This window comes from Aphis gossypii, chromosome 1 (genome assembly GCF_020184175.1).
Source record: "Aphis gossypii isolate Hap1 chromosome 1, ASM2018417v2, whole genome shotgun sequence".
Classification (NCBI taxonomy): Eukaryota; Metazoa; Arthropoda; class Insecta; order Hemiptera; family Aphididae; genus Aphis; species Aphis gossypii.
This window is the reverse complement of record NC_065530.1, coordinates 59,802,496-59,824,715: the sequence shown is the minus strand read 5'-3', so window position 1 is coordinate 59,824,715 and position 22,220 is coordinate 59,802,496. Positions and strand designations below refer to the sequence as shown.

The window sequence follows — 22,220 nt, the reverse complement described above, 5'->3', positions numbered from 1 at the left end:
TGATAATTTATAGTAGCACAACAGTTATAACATGGTTTATATTTAGGTACAAGAACTTTCAAGTCCACCAAGAGCTAGTACCGTTGTTAAGGACTGTGTTAAAGCATGTCTAAGGTCAACTTATCAATTTCTATTCGCTAATTGTTACGATTTATACGGCAGAGAATATCAGGTATTTATTTTGCTTGTTAAAAATAAGATATTAAACATTTGTGGTTCTGGGACTTTGGTATAACAATTATACTTGTTTTAAATACTAATAATATTACTAACTGTACCGTGATCTTACTTGTGCTATATTGAACTACCGTGAAATTTTGAAACATTAAACTCAAGTTATTCAAAAATATATGTGTGTGTGTGTTACAATTTATAAAATTACTTAGAACTTGCTAACAAACAAACTATTTTGTTTTAAAGACTGATCCAAATGAAAAAAGAGACGAAGACACGGGACCAAAGTTAGATGATTTAGGCTTTTGGGATAAACTTGTAGCACTCGTTGCTTCCGTAATCGAAGAAGATAGAAATAGTTATGCGCCTGTTCTGAGTCAATTTCCAGCAGAACTTAATATAGGACAGGTGAATTATCTAATAAATTGTTATTGTATTGTTTATTTTATATTATAATAATATATTTACGGACGTATTTTTATAATTTAATTATCTTTACAGTTATCCGCAGCAACAATGTGGAGCTTCTTTGCCGTAGACATGAAGTATGCTCTAGAAGAACATGAAACACATAGACTTTGTAAAACTTCAGCGTACATGAACCTCCATTTTAAAGTAAAATGGCTATTTACTAATTACGTAAAAGATGCACCGCCGTACAAAGATGCAATACCCGAGTACCCATCTTGGTTTGAACCGTTTGTAATGCAATGGCTAAATGAAAACGACGATGTGTCTTTAGAATATTTGCACGGAGCTTTTAACAGGGACAAAAAAGATGGGGTAAGTAAGCGTCGTCTTCTTAAACTTTGATCTAAAAGTTTTTTAAACTTTATTTTGTAATTATAGTTCCAAAGAAGTTCAGAGCATGCATTATTTTCCAACTCAGTGGTAGACGTATTCACTCAGCTTACACAATGTTTTGGAGTTATATCGAAATTGGAATGTCCTGACCCAGAGATATCCAATCGATACATGAAAAGACTTGCTAAAACAATTGTCAAAGTGTTATTGGCATACGTAGACATAGTTCAAAAAGAATTTGATGCTAAAGAACTAGATGAAAGAACTGTAAGTTTAAAATATTTCATCTTTGTATATATTATGTATTTACGTGTGCTATATATATAACACGTGTATTAAATATATAGGCTTGTATATTAATGAATAATATTCAACAACTACGAGTACAACTAACAAAAATGTTTGAATCAATGGGTGGCAAACAACTGGAAGAAGATGCTACAGATATTTTAAATGACTTACAAACGCAATTATTAAAAGCTTTAGATGAACTATCTGGAAAATTCGGAAAAAGGTATAAACAGTTCATATTCAATTTATTTATGCACGTATTGTATATATATTATATACAATTTATTGATTACTATTTACTTATTAGCCAATACCTACTACTAATGTCGATATATTTAAGTTTTAATACTATTATTTTCAAAAATAATAAATAATCGTTAAAAAAAAATTGTAATCAAATGTTTTAGTTTGGAACCACAGATAAAGAAAAGCGTCAAAGAACTTGGTGAGTTATTACAAAGTATTAAAGGAGGTAGCCAAAATCCACAGCAAGTATCTATGATGGAAGTAGACGAAATATTAAGACCATTGATGGATCTAATGGATGGCTCATTATCATTATTTGCTCAAACTTGTGAGAAACCTGTACTAAAACGAATTCTTCGTGAATTATGGAAACTTGTAATAAGAATATTGGAAAGATCAGTAGTCTTACCGCCAATGATGGATAAAAGTGTAAGAAACATTATTTTAAATAAATGATACAAAATTATATAATGTTATGGCATTGAGGTTTATAATTGGTTTTATAAATGCATTATTTTTAATTTAGATGATACTGAAAAATCTTAGTGAAAACGCTAGATCACTGGCAGCTAATGCTAGAATTGAAGACATGTCCAGATTAATTAGAAACCATATGGCTGGAAAACAAGATGTTAAAAATGCTTTAACAGGAGTGATGGTAATTACACAAATTATTTTATAGCATATTACACACACAACTAATACATGACAACTGACTTAAGTAAGCTCAATACAGATTTTCAACGGTAATTTTTTCCATTTTATTGTTGTTAACACTATTGGGCCTACTTCTTCGAAATTTTAAAACTCATAAATATGATATTTTTGTATTTATCTTCTATACCTAATATAATATATACAATCAGCAAAATTGTCTCTAGAAATTAAACAATAATTTTAAATTTTTCTATGATATGTGTATAAAATACTCGAAATCGTATGAAATAAATAACAAAAATAGTATTCTAAACATTGTCTTCTTTTGAATACTTCTGCACCAATATCCACAACCAATAAAATATGTTAACTTTTAACTACAACAGACAAATTTAAATATAATATACTTAAATGTCTATTAAGTGTTTGATCATAATATGCATAACTAGAAAAATATTTCAGAAATCATATGACTTTATAAAAAAAATAAACGATAATCGACCAATACATTTTCTGAATATGTATAGAAAAATATTAAGTTATATATATTGTATATTGCTTCTGCAAAAAATCAATCCACTAATTATTTTCTGAACCAAAAATATATATTTTTTTAGGATATGGAAAAGAACTTAAATACTAAGCAGTGTAGGGTCTTAGAATCTGCATTAAAAACAATAAAAACATACTTCCATGCTGGTGGAAATGGATTGAAAAAGAAGTATTTGGATAAAAGTTCAGATCTTTTATCTTTATGTTATGCTCTGTCACTTTACACAAGATCCACAGATGAACTCATCAAAACGTTTGTGTTGTCGCAACTGCATCAAGGTATGTTTTATTGATAATTTTTAAAGTAATAAAAGGGGGTGAAATATTTATTTTTTACCATAGATTTAGTTAATGGAATTGAGTTGTGTAATTAATAATAAATATTTGTATTCTATAAAGTACCACAAAAAAATGATCCATTACCACGACAACCATCACTAATGAGTGGTACTGAGGTAAAAGATGAAATGGACGAAATGGATTATGATGAGGACGACGAAACCGAAGAGGAAGAAGCATTAGATGAAGCAGAAGAAGATGTAAAATCAATGGGAAGTCGAATGGAAAAACTTTTTGAAATTTCAAGAAGACCATTACAAGGTAAAATTACATTCTCTAAAATATAAATTATTTTTGAAACCCTTTAAAATTACTTATAAGTTATAACCATATAAAAAGTTACATAGAATATAACTAGTACTATATCCACCGTAGAGCCATTGTACCATAAATAAATTAATACACATATATAAATTGTATGGTGTAATATTATAGTAGCTATACTATAATAATATGTAGGTGCAGAGTAGGTACCTACTTTAAGTTAAAAAGTTCTTATATTATCTTGTGTTTATATTATACAAAAATTTTAGAAAAAGAACGATTCTTTATACTGTTTTGCATGACTAAAAGCAGTTTTGAATATATATAATAATGTTTTAAAGCCATTAACTAAAAATCGTTTTATTTTTTTGTTTACATATTTTTAATTAGAAAATTACGTATATGAAGAACCTTATGGAGAAATTTCTATTAACGTTTACATTGAAACACATCCAACAAATAACGAATTTAAGCTCACTGTAACAGGTATGTATTATATTTATGTGTATATTTTTCTTAATTAAAATTTTACTTTTTAAACTATAAATCGAGAATAACCATTTAAAATTCAAAATAATTATATGTATTGTATAGTAATACAGTATAAACATTAATTATAACAACGAAATTATTAAAAAATATTAAATTCATAAACATAAAAAAAAACAAGCTACTAAAATCGACCATAGTTATTTTTTGTTTCAATTGCAAAATATTCATTAATAAACCTTTCTCGGTTTGTTTTTTAAATTGCTTTTGTATTGATTCCTTTATTAAATAACTCTATGCATTTACATTGATACTAAATCTATTCTATTTACTTAAAAACAAGTTTGTGTTGAACATTTTCTCTTTATGCTCACATGACACATAACTAAAAGAAAATAAAATCATAAAATTTCGCTGAAACCATAAAACCTATACTATTCTCGTCACTTTTAATGCCCATACCTCAATAAAAAAAAAAAAAACATTGATTTCTAATAATGAAACAACACAATCTAGTTTGATTCACGAGAATATATAAAATCGTATTCATTTCATTTTTCACTTGCATCTAATAAAATCGTATTTTATTTCAATAAAGTAACTATTTATTAAAAAATTTAAATTATAATATTATGTATTTGCATCATAAATACATCGAACTTTTACTGTACTATATAATATATATTATATATCTATATATAAATACTTATTTTCATAAAAATCCACAAGTAAACTATAAGTACAGTTATTTAATTATAAATATCTACTAATTAATAAAAAAAAAATCACAGTAACCATCCTTAAAATGAGCCAAATTACATCATGTTAACCATCTATTAATTATTTGGCTATTCATACACTAACTTTACTATGTACATCTATTTTAATAATAATAACACATTATTATTAAGGTAGTTTTATTTAATAAAGCTGTCACATATAATAGCTATATTTTTTGAAGTTATGGGCATCATTAAACAACTTTTGTTTTGTAGATACTTATATCGAATATACCTAACTATTATGCACAAACTGGAGTAATATTCATAATAGTAAATTTCAAACATAATTATTTCTTTAAAATGAATCAACGCACCAGAACATAATAATATTATACCTACCTAAATGCATAAAGTCTACTGTTTATTTTTATGAAAATTATATAATTAAGTAATAAACATAATAATTAACTTTTGTTCTTTCATTATATTATCAATAGACAGGTGCTAGAAAACTCATTAGGAGAAATGTTGCTTATCTAATAAGCTTTTATCAAGTACATTAAAATATGTTATATTTTAAATATTTTATTAATATCGATATCTGCATTATTTTTATACATATTTTGCAGAGCCTTATTTTTCATATTATAAGTTTATTTTATGTTCACTATAGTACTATAATGTTGTTTGTGTTACTGTATAACAGTGGTTGCAGCTAATACACTGGTATGGCCAACAACTGGTATGTTCCGCCCGTTTGTCGAGGTAAACCTCATTGGACCGAGACTAGCGGACAAGAAAAGAAAACAGTCGACGAAGAGTAAGTCGGGTAGTTGGAGCCCTAGGTACAACGAAGCGTTCGTTTTGTAAGTATATTTAGTCGACATCAAATGAAATTCGATTTTTACAGTAATCGTTATTATTTTTTTCACAGTTCGATTAGCGCCATCGAAGATTTAGAATGTTACGAATTGCATTTTTGCGTGAAAGACTATTGTTTTGCTCGGGAAGATCGGCTCGTTGGCGTAGCAGTTTTACAGATGCGACATGTTCCAATAATGGTAATTAATAATAAAAAGCAATTACAAAAAAAAACTATTTTTACTGTTTCATCTGACTATTTTTATTTACTCGTTAAGGTCCGTACCGGCGAATGGTTAGGCCTCGGCAGGAGAATACAAATGAACGAGACTGGATGGACAATTTTACGGATACTTTCGCAGAGGTATAACGACGACGTAGCTAAAGAATTCGTGAAGCTCAAGTCGGAAACCAGACAGGAAGACCAGTCGTCCATACAAGGGTCGTAAACAAAAATCGACACGGGTTTTTATCGCCAGTAGTCTTCCATTGAAAACAATAAAATTAAGACTAGTTAAAATAATAAATTAACTTCAAAATGTTACAAAAAAAAAAAAAATGAAAATCGATCAAGAGTTGTGAATAGTAATAACTTAACGAGGGCTTAGAAACAATGAAAGTTCTTGTTGCAATTACTGCACTATAGTCGGAAAGGTGATAGTATTCATTTCAAAGCAAAAACAAATAACGTTGGTCTTTTTCATATTCATTTTTCATGTAAAAAATTATATACGTTCATAGCTATAAATTCTTAAAGAAAAAAAAAACACATTAAAAATTGACCAACATTTTGAGTTTTAAACAAATCAACGGGACCATTCTCAAATTAAAAATTAATTATTCAATTTAGTACACTGCAGTGTTGGTTGTAATGATTGTAAAACTTTCTGTGTGGTAGTTAGATACCCAGAATGCCAGGGCGTCTGGATGGAATAGGGTGAACACCACTAATTTTAAGGTGGCTTTGAGTATTTTAATATTTAAACATTTGTTGTTCTAAATTCACAGTACAATATTTAGGTAAATTAAAATTCTACTGTATAAAGAGGGACACGATATATACAGGTGCGCCATTCCGCATTACCGAAAACTACCTACCTACAATACGTATTAAATGCGCTCTGTTGTTTTTAATAAACCAATATTTTTATACAAAAATGATATTCCTGCGTCGAACATCCGCGGATTATGTTATTTATATTATTATCTATTCCTAGCACTTTGGACGTAACTATAATATTATATAACGAGATGGGACGTCATTTTTTCTCCGAAAGTTCCGACAAAATATGTTGTTGCTGTTATTGTTATTGTTTTTGTTATTGTAGTTGTTGTTGTTTCAAACGGGCCTCTACTCCGGAACCTTTGACCAGCGACAGGTTAAGCCAAATCATATAATCGATCCATAAACCGATAACCATCCGGTTGGGTGCGTAATTGCGGAACGCATTATCGTTTTTATCTCTTTATATTACTCTGCAGGTAATCATGTCTATTCTAACACTCTGACTTAAGTATGTATTATGTAATATACATTTCCTTGGACTCGACGACTTGATAATACGAAATATCGGTCATTTTATTGTGAAACGCTTATTGAAACATTAAACATAAAATCTATATACATGTTTAAACATCAATCGTAATACCTATATACCTACCTATACCTATTTAAATGCTTTGAACTTTTGCAACTCTAATAATATAGTATTAAAATACCATACACATGTTATATATACAATATATATTGACTTATAACGTCTTCCATTACATCATGTTATTTTCTTCTAGTACGCATCCATTTCATTGATTTCGTGTTAAGTGATTGATTATTCTTATTTTCATTCCATTCGCTCGGTTATTTTCTTGTAATTTTACATTTCTTAGTGTCTTTAAGTATTTTTACTATAATAATTTAATACTATTCGTTCTTGATTGATTTTCTAGGCTATTGAGCATTTTACAGATATAACATTTAAAACTTCCTGGCGAACTTTATGTAAACCATAAAAAATGTCAGGGGGCAAATAATAATAGGCCTCATTCTTATACCTACTCTTATTCCAAATTTGCATTATTCACTTGATAATATTCAAAAAATTTTGGGAAACACCTATTTTTTTATTCAATAGGTTATAATTTATATTATATCCGTCCTAATACCCAATTATATTATTGGTCAAAAGGGTTTCACATGTAATATTGTTTTCACAGCAATAATTAATTCGTATTCGTATTGTAAAAAATATATTTAACCCGACGCATCGTTGAATATTATTTACAAAATAAAATGTGATAAAACATCGATATATTCAAATTATTTTTTATCAATTGTATTGTAAATTAATTTTAAAACCAATATTTATTAATACCTACTATAACAATATGTGTATATTATGAATTAACTATTTAAGCTAGCAAAACTATTGTAAACTACATAATGTGCAGGTGGCCTACGTTGAAAACTTTATAAGAGATTTTGTTTCAAAAGTTACCTTCCAAACTCTTATCCAAAACACTCGTTATGTTTATTATGTTAATTTCCCATACCTAACCAACCGTACCATACATATCGATCTATCGTTTCTTATTTTATGTTGCTATAAATAATTATTGTATTAGTATTGTGCTAATAATATCTATTAATCTATTAATTTATTGCTATAATCATGTTTGTAAGTTCAAGTATAGGGGCCTTTATTTTTTATATAATATATAACCTAGACGTTGAATATTTTAGTCGAATCTGTTAAACTTCGGTTTTAGATTGTTATAACAAACATTTACTATATATCGTCATTATGATTAACCAGGGTAAACGTATTAAGCAATGTGTTGTTTTTGTATTAATATTTTATTGTAATTATGCACTTATAATAATTTTTTAACATTTTTTTTTTATATATATAATATATATACCAAATTCGGTTTCTATACAAACATTTATAAAAAAAAAAAAAAAATGAAACAAAAAAGCAAGACAATATGATAATTATATTGTTTGAACCGAAACTATTTATTGTGTTACTGCCCATAACGTAATTTTTCGGTGTATTTTCAAACGGTGTCTATGAAAAATTATTAACTTGTCTATGCTCCTCTATTATCTTAGTCTTATACTTGATATTATTATTTTTGATTTCATTCAAAACGAGTAAGTTATTAATATTGTTATATTTGATTTGTAAAGATAAATGAAATCAACAATAATACCTAATCATCTATATATTTAAGCTGAATAAAGTGCGCTTTTTGTCTATACTTCCTAATTTAAGTCCTCCTTGTTATTTTTAATTTATATAAACGGTATGGCATGGTAACGATAATAATGCTGATAATAACAGCGCCTGTCACCGCCTACAATACCAATTATATTATTACTTTTATTATTCTTATTATCATTACTAATGTCTGCCACTTTACCTTACTATTACCACTATACTATATAGTATATATATATACAATATACATACATATATTTTTGATTTATTGAAGAATTCCTTTTTAAAATTCATATCTCTCATACTTTTTAAACATAATTATAAATATTATATAACGTGTGCATAATACAATGGAAACTTGATATTTGTACATTGTTCTTACATTACTTGTTAAAAATAAACTGAGGTTTTTATTAAACATAAATAAATATTGTTACAAAAATAATAATATGATATTATGATGTAATAATAAAGCTGCATTTAAAAATTTGCAGTTGGTGCTTAATAAGGTGATATTCTACATAGTGTGCAGGCTATTATACCTAGGTACACAAGCGGAAAATGAGATTCTGCACGAAAATTAATTGTGGTATTCAATCTAGATTAGTCGTAAACAAAAATAAATGTATACATTTACAGCGCAGATTCCGTCAGACGCGATTATACAGTCAACTATATACATTTAGGTGTATATTGTATATGATGCATGTATAAATGTTGGTCGGCAATATCTATCTTTTTCGTGCAAGTACGTATAATAATTCATTCGGACGGTACAAGTGAATAATACGAGCGTTAAAACTCGATTTTGCATGTCTGGCCGAAAATTAAATCACATTAGCTAGGTTATTACTTATTTGCATACAATGGTGTTCAAAAAAAAAGGAAAAAACCACTCGATCGTGTTACCAAAACGATAAATCATTTTAACGCGTTGTACTTGGTGCGTGGCACAGACCCACGGTGACAAATCGCGTATATTATGTGCATTAAATGATTTATATTTTATTCGGTAAACCATTTTATATCGCAGCTATAATATAGACAGCATTTTAGTGATGAATCCACAACACGTTTAATGTTGTATTAGCTAAGTTTCAAATTTCGGACGTCAACAATATTATATTAATATATAATAATATAATACACAATACAACAAATAAACCAAGGACGGCGCATTGCATATGCAATTCATTGGCATTCCATGTTTTATGATTGTTTGAAATTGCTATAATTCAAATACATTGTTTGTGAGGACTTTTAAGTATCTATATTATACATTTTACTATAAGCTATAACACTTTCAAAATATGTATACTAATTTTAAGATGTTATCTCTTTATACTACAAACAGTTTTACGGTAAAGTAGTACAGTGGAACCTCTATGAGTCAAATTCTCGCTAACTCAAAGAAACGCCTTGGCCCCTGACTTACAATAATATATATTTTATATATTTTCTGTAAATCGAATTTTTGATAACTCAAATTCATTTTCACCCCCAACCGATTCTAGTTATCAAGGTCACACTGTATTAACTCAAAACATTGTATTAACAATAATATTCAATGGTATAAATATAAAATATATTATTATAGTAATTAAATACTAATAATAAAATAAATACAATTTTCTCAGCAAAAATTAAAACATATCACAATACTAAAAGTAAAATAAATGACTTTTAAGCTATATAATATAATTACATCAAAAACATATCCTAAAATTGTAATGATACATACATTATGATAAATCATTGTTTAAATGTAAGAAAATTAAATAAAAATATTATCCGTACAGCTACACAAACAATAATTATTATTGATTAAGTTGTATTTAGATTTATGAAAATTAAATAGAATATTATTTGTACAGTTGCACCAAATTAATTAACATAAGATAACTATTATTGATTAAGTTATTTTTAGATTTAAGAAAATTCATAATCTTTGAAGCTGTACAAACATAAATTATTATAACAATAGTATACACAGGAATGATTAAGACCGCTATCTGCAAATTCGGTTAAAAAGGCGGCCTATTAACACCTATAAAAATCGATACGACAATCAACACGGGGCTCAGTTGCTCACCTAACACTTTCCCAATAAATATTCTATTTTTCTGTTGATTTTTATAAATGTAATAAATGTAATTTTTTGTAACTCTATCTTTCGATTTATTTATTATAATATTTCAATATAGCTCTTTCTCTTCTAATTATTTAATATCTACTACACCAAGTCAGAAAAGATACAGCTGATGTCCTGATGACCGTTGTTGTTCGAAAGGTAAGTAAAAAATAAACATAATAAATATCTTCTATACATTATCACCTCTTAAAAGGGAAAGACTCGTACCCATGTCTCATCCTCCATTTTATAACTCATAAAGTGATGAATTAAAGATACATAACTGAAGAAACAAATACTTAAATACAATCATATATTTTAACTTAATATCATATTTTTAACTAATTACAAAATGTAGGTACTTGATGATATAGTCTGAAAGTACGTATTATATCATTGAATTAAAATTCATCACATCCGTAATGGATGTAAATCGTAATAGTGATCTATTATAAACCTTATATACAGCAAAGGTAACTACTTGCCCAGCTTTTTTTCCAAATTATTAAAAAACAAAAAAAAAGGAAGAATTTTTACCATTGAGCCCTCAAATTACCAATTAGATTCACTTTCATATCAAAAAAACAGAGTGAAGTTGAAAATTGAAAAGCTTCATAATTATAATGACAGACAAGTAGAACACATTACAAAATCAATACGTTCATCAAATTAAAAAGAGATCTCTAACCGTTCAGTGTCATTTATATTTTTCCGTTATTACTTACGCAAAAAAAATAATGTTTATTGAGTTTAAAATATGTTATTTTAATGTTTTTTAAATATTAATATGTTTTTTTTTAATGACAATACATAGTTAAAGTTTTTCTGGTGTGACATCCAGTTTAAACCGTAATTAACCGTCTTATCAGTTATTGCTGTATAAAAAATATGATACACTTAAATTTAAAAAATGTGGCCTTCTTTAACCACCTAACTACTAATGGTTTTAATTTTATACACACAAAGAAATAATAATGAAGTGTACTACTCTCAACTCAAAACTAAATGTGATAAAATTGATGTAAACCATTGTTTTAAATAAAAAGATAATAATCCAAGTTTCAATAAAATTAATAAGTAATAATATTGTAAGACAAACTTCAAAAAAATATTATTTTTCTTTTAATATTACTTCTACTAAAAGTTTTAAGAATAAATTGACTTCTTGCGTTGTCTTTACACATTTTGAGTCACTTTATAATAATTTCTCTCAGTTCATTAGAAAAACTGTCATTATAGACTACGATTTACGGTTCTAAATTAGAACTTTTAATCTAAAATTGAAATTCTAAGTTATTATATACAACAAAATCAGTGCCCAACTTGTTTCTCGAACAATAAATATTGAACTATCAATAATGAAGTTTAGTGTTTGTGGTATTGTCGGTAGGTATTGACCAATACTACCAAGGCCGTAGCCAGAAAAATATTTTTTTTGGGGGGGGGGGGTGAACCCTGAACCCCCCCTGGCTACGACCTTGAACACTACTAAGATTTAACATTTTTCATTTGTCCACTAGTTTAAGTCACTCTTATCTATATTCTGCTCAGCGAGAGAACGCGTCGCAGCCCTAAGATAATCGGTTCTTCTAAGCATCTAAGCCCGGGCCTACCCTGATTTTTAACCTTTAAGTATACCCAACATATGCATTTTAAAATTATATTTATACAAGCACACAAATGTGTTGACTATATAAATTATTTTTATAACCAGGCCTGTCCTAAATTTTGGTCCTAGACACGCCTCTGCGGTGTGCATGCCATTTTGTATATCGATATAATTTTATGAATATAATATCACAATATTCAAGTTCTGTTGTCTTTGTGTGACTGTAAGTATACCAAGTATACCTAATAAATCGACTTTTGTGCGTGTACTAATGTAAGTACCAAGTCATCTGACGATGTATTTAGTATATATTTTTATTTTAAACATTTAGGTTTGTTAAATAATATTATTATAATATTAACATCGTACTAAATTGCCTACTTGAAGCCCCTTTAAAACCAATTGCATTACCCACTTACTACGTAGCGTCTTTTACCCCTAACACTGCCAAAGGGTTAACTCGACGCATGCCAAGGACGTTGTAAACAAGACGGATGTTTTATAATAATAATAATATTATTGTATTATCCTAACTGCCGAATGTGATTTGCGACATAATACTCTTATCAATGATATTACACAATAGGTAATACAATATTATTACTGTTATCGAAATTCCCTATTATAAAACCACGTACTTATCTCATTATCTCTGATCATACTGTTGACTTTGTTGTCTGTGACTATGCGCTGTATCTCGTGACCTAAACTTTGAACATAACAATAACTCCTTTGCTTGTTAGTTATTATTTAGGTAGTTAGCGTCGTGCGCCGTGGAGTTAACTCTAATTGATATTCATTTTGAGTTGCATGTAGGTGAATTCGGGCCGAGTACGTCGTATTTAGTTCATTGTGGTTCGGTGTATGGTAGACAATAGACATTTGTTTACTTTTTTTTATTAACGAGTGAATTTCGCGGTGGCCAGCCAATCTTACCTCGATTTCACGATGAATAGCAGTGACAGCGATGATTTGACCGAAGAATTTTTAACAGACGACCATCAAAATTTCTTATCTCAAGGTTAGTAAGTTTATTAAAAAATATTCATCACAATACTATAATCAGACATTGTTTACGTTACCTTTAAAAGAGTTAATTTATCATTACTTATGTTATACCTTTCTAATTTCTACGGGGTTGAATTGATATAAAGTTATGATGATTATTTGTTTGATTTATATACAAATTAATTAATCCCAGTGCAATGAGAATTAAAATGTTTGAACATTCAATTTTCATACATATTAATTATCTAGTAATTTAGTATCCCAAATCCTATGACGGTTAGTACTCCTGACCACATATAAAGAACTCAAACTACCTTGTTCTTCCTTTTATATTCATCAGTTTAAAATTATAAAAATATAATTTTGATGCTTTAAGTCAATCAGAATATGAATCAATCAATATAATATTAAAAACTGAATAAAATGATGTAATTTATGATAAAATGTTAACATACCTAACAATTTCCAATAATGTTTCGATTCCATTTTTGTAATTATTATCAAGACAAATTTCTTTAAGCCAGTTAGATTAGCTATTTAGCCAGTTTAAATGAAATGATCAACATACATGTACCTTTGTAATTTTAAATTTTAACCATAACATTTATGTATCATAATTACTCAAAATGTCTTGTAATTTGACAAAACTAATTAAAATACTAAAATACATTCACTTCAAACAGTTATATTATGCAACTTTTTAGGACAAGATACTCAAGATGGTGTGGAAATGGTCACATTAGACAATACAGATGACTCATCAAATCAAGGAGAAGTGTATGAACTTAAATTTGGCAAACCGCTTCGAGAACAAGATAGATTCCTCCCTATAGCAAATATTGCAAAAATTATGAAAAAATCTATACCAGATGGCGGAAAGGTTTGTTTATAAATTAACAATACTATGTTGCACACTAACAAGTAATAAGTAATAATATTAAATGTTGTTAATAGATCGCAAAAGATGCTCGAGAATGTGTACAAGAATGTGTTTCAGAATTTATAAGTTTTATAACCAGTGAAGCTAGTGACAGATGTTTCCAAGAAAAACGTAAAACTATTAATGGAGAAGATATTCTTTATGCAATGTCTAATTTAGGTTTTGACAATTATGTAGAACCCTTAAAACTATATTTGCAAAAATATAGAGAGGTAATATCATCTTTATTACTTATTTTAATAAAATATATGTTTGTACATAATTTTTAATTTTTAAATATTTAAAGGCTACAAAAGGAGACAAATCAATTGGAATTGAAGAACTTTCAGATGACGTATTTTGTAAGTTATATATTTTGTCATCTTATCAAATTTTCACTGAATTGATTTTATCCTATATCATATTGTTTATTTATTTATTGTACACTTATATAGCTAATGACACAAGTTACACAAAAATATTTGGACAAAACAGTCAAAGTGAATCTGTCATCTACTATCAAGATCCCATTCAACAATTTCACATAGTATAGTTATTTCTTTTGTTGTTCTTATTTTGTCAATAGACTGTAACTTACTATATACATTAAAAAAAATGTATTGCACCTAATGTAACTTTTATACAAGATATTATATTATATTCTGTAAAGTATATTTTACATTCTATATATTATTATACTGTATAAATTGATATATATTTTGATTTTTTTTTTTTTAGTATATCAGTTTTAATCAGGAAAATTAATTTTCATATTACTTAAACAAATTATTAATTATAGGTTCTATAAGATTTTCTAAATATATAATATAATATGTGCATTGTACATACATTTATGTAGTGCAACTGTTTAATTGAAATTATCTAAATATGAAACATAAATTGTATTCTTTATTGTTGTTGCCAATTTCTTTTTTATTTGTATCTATTTAATATTTTCTTTCTGTAAATACAACTATTAATTTATTAATATAATTTTTCTTAAGACGATTAAAAATCTACAAATGTTATCTAAACTTTAAAATCTGTCATCATAGTTAAATGGACATGTTATTAATCATTTACCTGTGAAATAATTTTTATTAATATATCAAATAGTACACTGTGAAATTAAAATTGAATAATAATTGAATATTTTTTGATTGTAATATTTAAAAATTGTAATTAAAATATATTTCAGTATAATGCAAACTACGTAGAGTTTTAGAAATAATAACAATTGTTCTTTTGAACCATGTGCAACAGTACCTAATAATATAAAGCTATGTTTCATATTAGCTTAATTTGGAAGAGCAATCCAACATTTCTGCATAGGCACATTAAAATGTTCATATTTTTTGTCATATTATGTTTTAACATAATCATTTTCTCTTTAAATACTAACATAATATTTTTTTTTCACATATTTATTTATTTTTGTACAATCTGTATAAAATATATTTATTGTGCTTATTGTAAATATATTTTATACAGATTGTATAAAAATAAATATGTGAAAAAAAAATATTTAGTTAGTATTAAAAGAGAAAATGATTATGTTAAAAAAATCCAACCAATCACAAAAAAAGATGTACACTTTCATTTTAAATCTTTAATACCTAATATTATACTACAGAACAGTTAGACAAATATTTGGTTCTAATAATATATCATTAGGAATGACAACTGACAATTTATATGAATAAATTATAAATATGCTTTAAGTTGTATAGACTTGAAATGACAATCAATTACTAAAGTATCTACTTATGAATGGATTTTAAAATAAATATGGTATAATAAACATTATACCTACTCCTTATGCTCGATTTAAACATTTGTCCAAAGTTAATATAAATCAATAGCAGTATGACATAATTGACTATTATTACAGCATATTATAAAACAGGAGTGGCAAACAAACGGCACACGTTGGTCAAAAATTATGCTATTTATAAATTATGTTTAAAAATCATAATATTCTTATTTACCTATATCCTTAGAAAATAAAATTTTTTTTGTGAAAAATCTTTAAAAGCATGATTGGAAAAATTTAACACTTGACCCAAAAAAGGTTCAACGCCCCAATTATAAAACATCAATACTAGATATTTTGGTCTGTAACTTTATCAAAAATAAATCTGTAGTTATGCAATCGATAACAATTTTACTTATTTTAAAATGGAACTTCGGAACCATATTAAATTCGATAAACAACTTTAATCGTTCCATAAATAACGCCGACAATAACATGCTATGTTTAAACTTTATAACGGACTCGGGCAAAATTTATAATCTTGAAGAATTGACGAGCGTAAGCGAACAACAAGTAAACGATGGCGAAACGAAATATCGTGTATTTGTATACGGACTAACGGTTTTTGATAGATCATTTAAAAAAAATTCACACGCCAACCGCGACGGGGAAATCTGAGAAAAGTGTAATCACTGTATTCCGTGAGAAAACTAGACGGAAGAATGAACATTGAACAACGAAACGACTTTTGGCGAGCCGTAGTACACTTGTAACGGATGTATATTAGCAATTATTTTATTTGTTACTAAACAAAACATGCATGGACTTTTTTTAAAAAGAAGGCCAGACAGGCCAGTGGTGTTAAAACATTGATTTCGTAAGAACACATCATACACAACACGGTATAGAGAAAACGTGGACAATAGACATCTAATCGAGTGTTCGAGTGTCATTTTTTAATCGTTCTACGGCGATAATAATAACAAAAAAACTATTATAACGAAACGAAGTAAATACCAGCCGCCGCGGCCATTTCGACTTTTAGATATCATTGGACCGGCGAGCGGCGATCGGCAACACTGCAGCAGTGCAGCATCGGTAGCGGTGATAACGTCCGACGGGACACCGCCGAAAAACAGATATAGAATTCATCCCGCGGGGACACTGCTATTCCAGCCAAAACCACGTGATAAGAGGACGTTAAAAAACGACGTTTATATAGGTACATCATGCCCAAATAAAGGAATTCCTTGTCGACTGCAGCAGCAGCTGCTGCAGCTGCTTCGACGACGCTAGCCGCCGCGGGTAGCGCGTACGAGTCGCGTCGCCCATCAAACTCGTTACCGCACGTGACCGCACAGCTGCGGCGGTTGGTTACCAGCGGTGGCGGCGGGACGACAGCCGTCCGAAAAAGCGAATACGTCACCGGGCGACCGCACCAGTCGTTGTCGGGAAAACGCCGGCAATACGGCCACGAGCCACTAGGTCCCCCGTCACAAGTAAACGTGTTCGGGCAAGATGACGACGGAGAACAACGACCGTGTCCGGGTCGCCGCCGCTGCCGCCGCCACTGGGTGCGTGCGTGCGCGCACGAGCGTTTCGGGCCGTCGGCGGCCATCTTGTATACCGCGCTCCGTTCCCCTACGCACGACCCCGCACGACCATCCTATTCTGATAACCCGCACTCACGCACGCGCTCGCTACAATCGCACATACGACGGTGGTGTAATAAGCGGACCCACTGACGCACACACTCACACACACACACACACACGCGTAGAATAATTCGTGTGCGCGTCGCTGCTGGTGGAACCGAATCTCACCAGCTCTAACACACTACACACGACGACGACGGCGGCGGTGAATATACACACCACATAGACACCGCGATATTATTAAAATATTATTTACGGTCGTCGGCTGTCTCGCGCGCGTACGCGTTTTCACAGCACACGGTGGTTCGGGCGTAACGCGTTTCACGTACACGAGACACGGTGTTCGCAGTCGCCGCACACTCCTAAACACGACGACGACGACGGCGACAGGAGCAATAACAACGAGAACATTATACCACCAATAACAGAGTCGTCGTAAAATGGCGTTGAAACGTATCAATAAGGTAAGCGGTCAAAGCGTGTTCGCTTGGTGCCATTATTGTACATTTTTTTGTTCGTTTTCCGTCCTCCCCCCACCCCCGATCAGCGTGGTGTGCGGTCGCGGCGGCGTGTGCACGGCGATGGCGGCTATGTCCTTTTGCATCGTGCCCGAGATTTGTTCTCTAGGGACGATTTCGGCGTCGCCTTTGTTCCCTTGAAGAGACGTCTTCCCCTGATCCGCGGGCCGTGTACACAGAAAATTTCAGTCGGCCGCTGATGATCAATCGGTGTCTGTCGGTTTGGTCGCACGATACCACTCCAATGCGGTTGCTCTGCATTTCTGATGACCTAATGTTAGAGATGCGTACGGATAATCACACTCTCGTGGGCATGACTTAACGCTGTTTAATATACTTTTTATGTTTGTCTTTTTTTATCTCAAGGTCTGATATCGATTAACAACAGTCGTAGTAGTAATACATTCCTAACATCAATCTCTCTTTATTTAGTTATATATATATAATCCACGTTGGAATTGCGTAGAACGCCAATTGTATTGTTTAATTACATTTAACAAAGCAAAAAATAGAACGCAATCCAATTATTATGTGACACTACCTATAACTAATGTACCTTTGTTTGTCTATAATAATGATAATCAATTAACCTATGTTACAGTTTTGACTTTCTTCTTTCAAGCTCAAGCTGTTGAAAGTCTGTTAATAATTTCTATTAGAATTTGTCTTATAAATTTATAAAAAAAAAACTTGTTTGTAGAATATCTGATAAGCCTTAGGTTAAGTCATTTTATAGTAAATTATATTTACTCGTTACAAAGTTTCTCACAAACATATTATTACTCATCATAGTCTATAAATACAACCAAAATATTTTTTTATTTTTACACTAAAACTAAATATTACCTTTACTTAAATTATATATATTGCAATACTCAACTTCTGAACTCAAAATACCTATAAGAGTAAGTGAATTAGTATATTCTAAATTGATCCATTAAATTTAAATGTTTGCCTCTAAATTGATAAGGTAATTTTAGAAACATGAGTATGCTATAAACTGTACCATATTTTTTAATTTATACATGATATGCACTTTTACGATTTAATAGACACATAAACTTATGTAACATTATTTATTTTACAATTAGGTACTATTGATTAACAATATCTTAATGTCATGACTATAAATAATTGCCCCAAACAGTCAGTGTTAATTATATTAAAACAGATTTTAAATACTAAAAGAAAAAAATAGTTTTATTTTTTTGTGCATGGAATGTTCTTTTTATGCATTATTCCCACCTTATTGTTATAATTTTTTTCATTTTATATTCTTTATTCCTAATTATATTATTATTAATACAAATGTTCAACTAAACTAAATTGTTTCATATTTTATGTTTAATCTAAGTGCTTTATCTCTTTATGAGTAAATAAAAAGGTTTTAAATGTCAAATAACACTTCAATTATCTTGATTTATAACAATAATTAATTATTTTAACTTGGGTATATTTTCATTTGTCATTAATATTATATTTATAGTTTATTATTCATAATACAAGTATAACAGTTGTATTTATTGTTATGATTGTTTTCAGGAGCTCCAAGATTTAGGTAGAGACCCACCAGCACAATGTTCCGCTGGACCTGTAGGCGATGATTGTAAGTAAACAATTTTGGTTTAAATATGACAGTGATTTTATTGAATTTTGATAAAAAAAAAAAAAATCATCCTATATAGAACAAATTTAAATTAATGTCTAACATTATATCCCTTCAACATTTTGTTTAAGCCTCCCATGTTAAATATATTTAAATATTTAATAGAACAAAAATTAATTTTAGTTAAAATGTATAAGATATTTTCTGAATAGTAAATATGTTCAGTTTAAACTAGTTATTAATTTACCGATTAGAATTAGATTACTAATAATCTAACCAGTTATATACAGTATCATTCATTTTATTTTATGCATTTACTACCTAACTAGTTTTGTTAGTTTGTTAAATAAAAATACTAACCAACAAAATCTTAATAAATCATTATTCAAACAACTTAAATATCTATTATAACCTTTTTTCTCAATATTGTGGTTTTATCAATTAATTAAACATAAGTTTTAGTGTAGCTTATGTATAAAATGCTTCTCTTGAGATTTTGTTTTGTTCAATAAATTTAAATTAAATAAATAAATTTAAGTTAAAAGTAATGTATGTACGCATATAATCTTATATTTTACTTATAGGTACATTTAGAATTTTTTATTTTTATAAATAAAATACAAATTTAATTCAAAAATATTTATAATTGCAGTACTTGTTTGTTTTTGACCCACCAGTACGCTGTATAAAATTTATCACCTTGCTGTACTATTACTACTATTACTGTGCCATTACTGTTCCTACAATTGTCATATTTAGCTCATGATAATGATATTTTTTGGGAAATGAGAAAACTACAATGTTACCTTTGATAAAAAAATATATATGTAAGACCAGGTTAGGTTAGGTCCGGTTAGGTTGACCTAACCTAACCTAACCTAACCTTTGGAAAGCTTACAAAAATTTGCAGCAAGAGGGATTCCAAAATAAGGCTGCTAATCATAATAGTTATAATTTTATTGATCCGAAAACAGAGGCACATACCCAGAACATTGGAAGTTTGTAAAGTTTTACTAAATGAGGAAATAAAAACCGTTGTGACTTGTGGAATGAAAAGAAATTTTCTGAAATCATATTTGACAGAATTTATGTGGAGAATACGTTTCGGGTAACAAAATGTATTAGATATATCTGAGTTCTGGCCTCCATTCTAATTTTACATAAAGAAGACAAAAATTGAAAAAGCTTAATATTTTTTTTCGACTTGAAATAATCTAAAATATATTTATTCAAAAATGTTAATAGGTTTTGAAAAATGAATATTGTTCAATAATAAAAATCACCCCGATTACAAGGGTTGCATATAATACAAATTTAACCCGTGTACTAAAATAATGTTTGTTTTTGATTTTAGTATTTCATTGGCAAGCAACAATTATGGGACCAGTAAGTTATTACAAATTTTTTTTTTTATTATAAACATTGTATCTAAATTTATTTATATATTTTGGTAACAAATTTTTAAGTACTTTATTTCACATTTCAAAATCTTTTTTTTTTTTTTTAGCCGGATAGTCCATATCAAGGTGGCGTGTTTTTCTTAACCATCCATTTTCCTACGGATTATCCATTCAAACCTCCAAAGGTTAGTGCATTTAATTCCATTAATATCAATTTTTATTGACATTTATATTCAATATTTAGGTTGCATTCACTACTAGAATTTATCATCCGAACATAAACAGTAATGGTAGCATTTGTCTTGATATTCTACGGTCTCAATGGTCACCAGCATTGACCATATCAAAAGGTAAAAACAACTACTTAAGTAATTATTACTTCCATTATTATTAACTAAAAATCTTTGCTTTCAGTTTTGTTGTCTATTTGCTCGTTGTTATGTGATCCAAATCCAGATGATCCGCTTGTTCCTGAGATAGCAAGGATATATAAAACAGACAGAGAAAAGTACAACGAATTAGCCAGGGAATGGACCCGCAAATATGCAATGTGATGGTTGTTTCAAAAATATGTTGCCTGTCCAGCCTGTTATCAGATTAACATTCTTTTTTTTTTGCCCTGTACAACTTCAAAAAGATCAATAATACACTTTCAATCTCCAACTCATCTGGTAAAATAAAAAATATGGTCACCTTATGGAAAATACTTTTAGTATGATTTGGAAAATATTTTATTTATAATGCCTATACATATTCTTTTTTTTTTTTACTTATCACTTTGTCAAAAAGTTCAATATTGAATGTGTAAGTGTCTCATAATATAGAGAACAAATTTAAAATAACATGGTGTTTCTTTAGTAGTTAACTTTAATAATAATGCATATTTTTTTTTTTTTTTTTTTGGGATAAAAGTGTAATATATACCATGTGCTGGTGGCGAATTATAACTGCCTTTTTACCTACCCATAAATAATTAAAATATATATAGTTTTTCATTATTA

General features: G+C 28.9%; 3 protein-coding genes across 6 annotated transcripts in view; all 3 read left to right on the top strand.

Moving 5' to 3' along the window:
* The window catches only part of LOC114122033 (protein unc-13 homolog B), a 162,891-nt gene extending 154,003 nt beyond the window's left edge, over positions 1-8,888 (top strand). For all 4 annotated transcript variants that reach the window (XM_050197491.1, XM_050197490.1, XM_050197489.1 and 1 more), the window contains 13 exons: positions 47-172; positions 421-582; positions 676-957; positions 1,024-1,245; positions 1,326-1,492; positions 1,677-1,944; positions 2,042-2,173; positions 2,790-3,003; positions 3,124-3,324; positions 3,718-3,813; positions 5,245-5,404; positions 5,473-5,599; positions 5,678-8,888. In XM_050197491.1, the coding sequence (XP_050053448.1) occupies positions 47-172; positions 421-582; positions 676-957; positions 1,024-1,245; positions 1,326-1,492; positions 1,677-1,944; positions 2,042-2,173; positions 2,790-3,003; positions 3,124-3,324; positions 3,718-3,813; positions 5,245-5,404; positions 5,473-5,599; positions 5,678-5,848 (2,328 nt within the window). In that variant the 3' untranslated portion in view covers positions 5,849-8,888. The remainder of the gene's footprint in view (positions 1-46; positions 173-420; positions 583-675; positions 958-1,023; positions 1,246-1,325; positions 1,493-1,676; positions 1,945-2,041; positions 2,174-2,789; positions 3,004-3,123; positions 3,325-3,717; positions 3,814-5,244; positions 5,405-5,472; positions 5,600-5,677) is intronic.
* A 4,067-nt stretch (positions 8,889-12,955) lies between these two features.
* On the top strand, positions 12,956-15,004 carry LOC114122045 (uncharacterized). Its single transcript, XM_027984600.2, has 5 exons — positions 12,956-13,381; positions 14,073-14,248; positions 14,323-14,520; positions 14,595-14,649; positions 14,743-15,004. The coding sequence occupies exons 1-5, from the start codon at positions 13,309-13,311 to the stop codon at positions 14,838-14,840; spliced, it is 600 nt and encodes a 199-aa protein (XP_027840401.1). The 5' UTR covers positions 12,956-13,308; the 3' UTR covers positions 14,841-15,004.
* A 2,763-nt stretch (positions 15,005-17,767) lies between these two features.
* On the top strand, positions 17,768-22,220 carry LOC114122046 (ubiquitin-conjugating enzyme E2-17 kDa). The gene is made up of 6 exons (XM_027984601.2): positions 17,768-18,159; positions 19,756-19,819; positions 21,174-21,205; positions 21,327-21,404; positions 21,464-21,569; positions 21,634-22,220. The coding sequence occupies exons 1-6, from the start codon at positions 18,136-18,138 to the stop codon at positions 21,771-21,773; spliced, it is 444 nt and encodes a 147-aa protein (XP_027840402.1). The 5' UTR covers positions 17,768-18,135; the 3' UTR covers positions 21,774-22,220.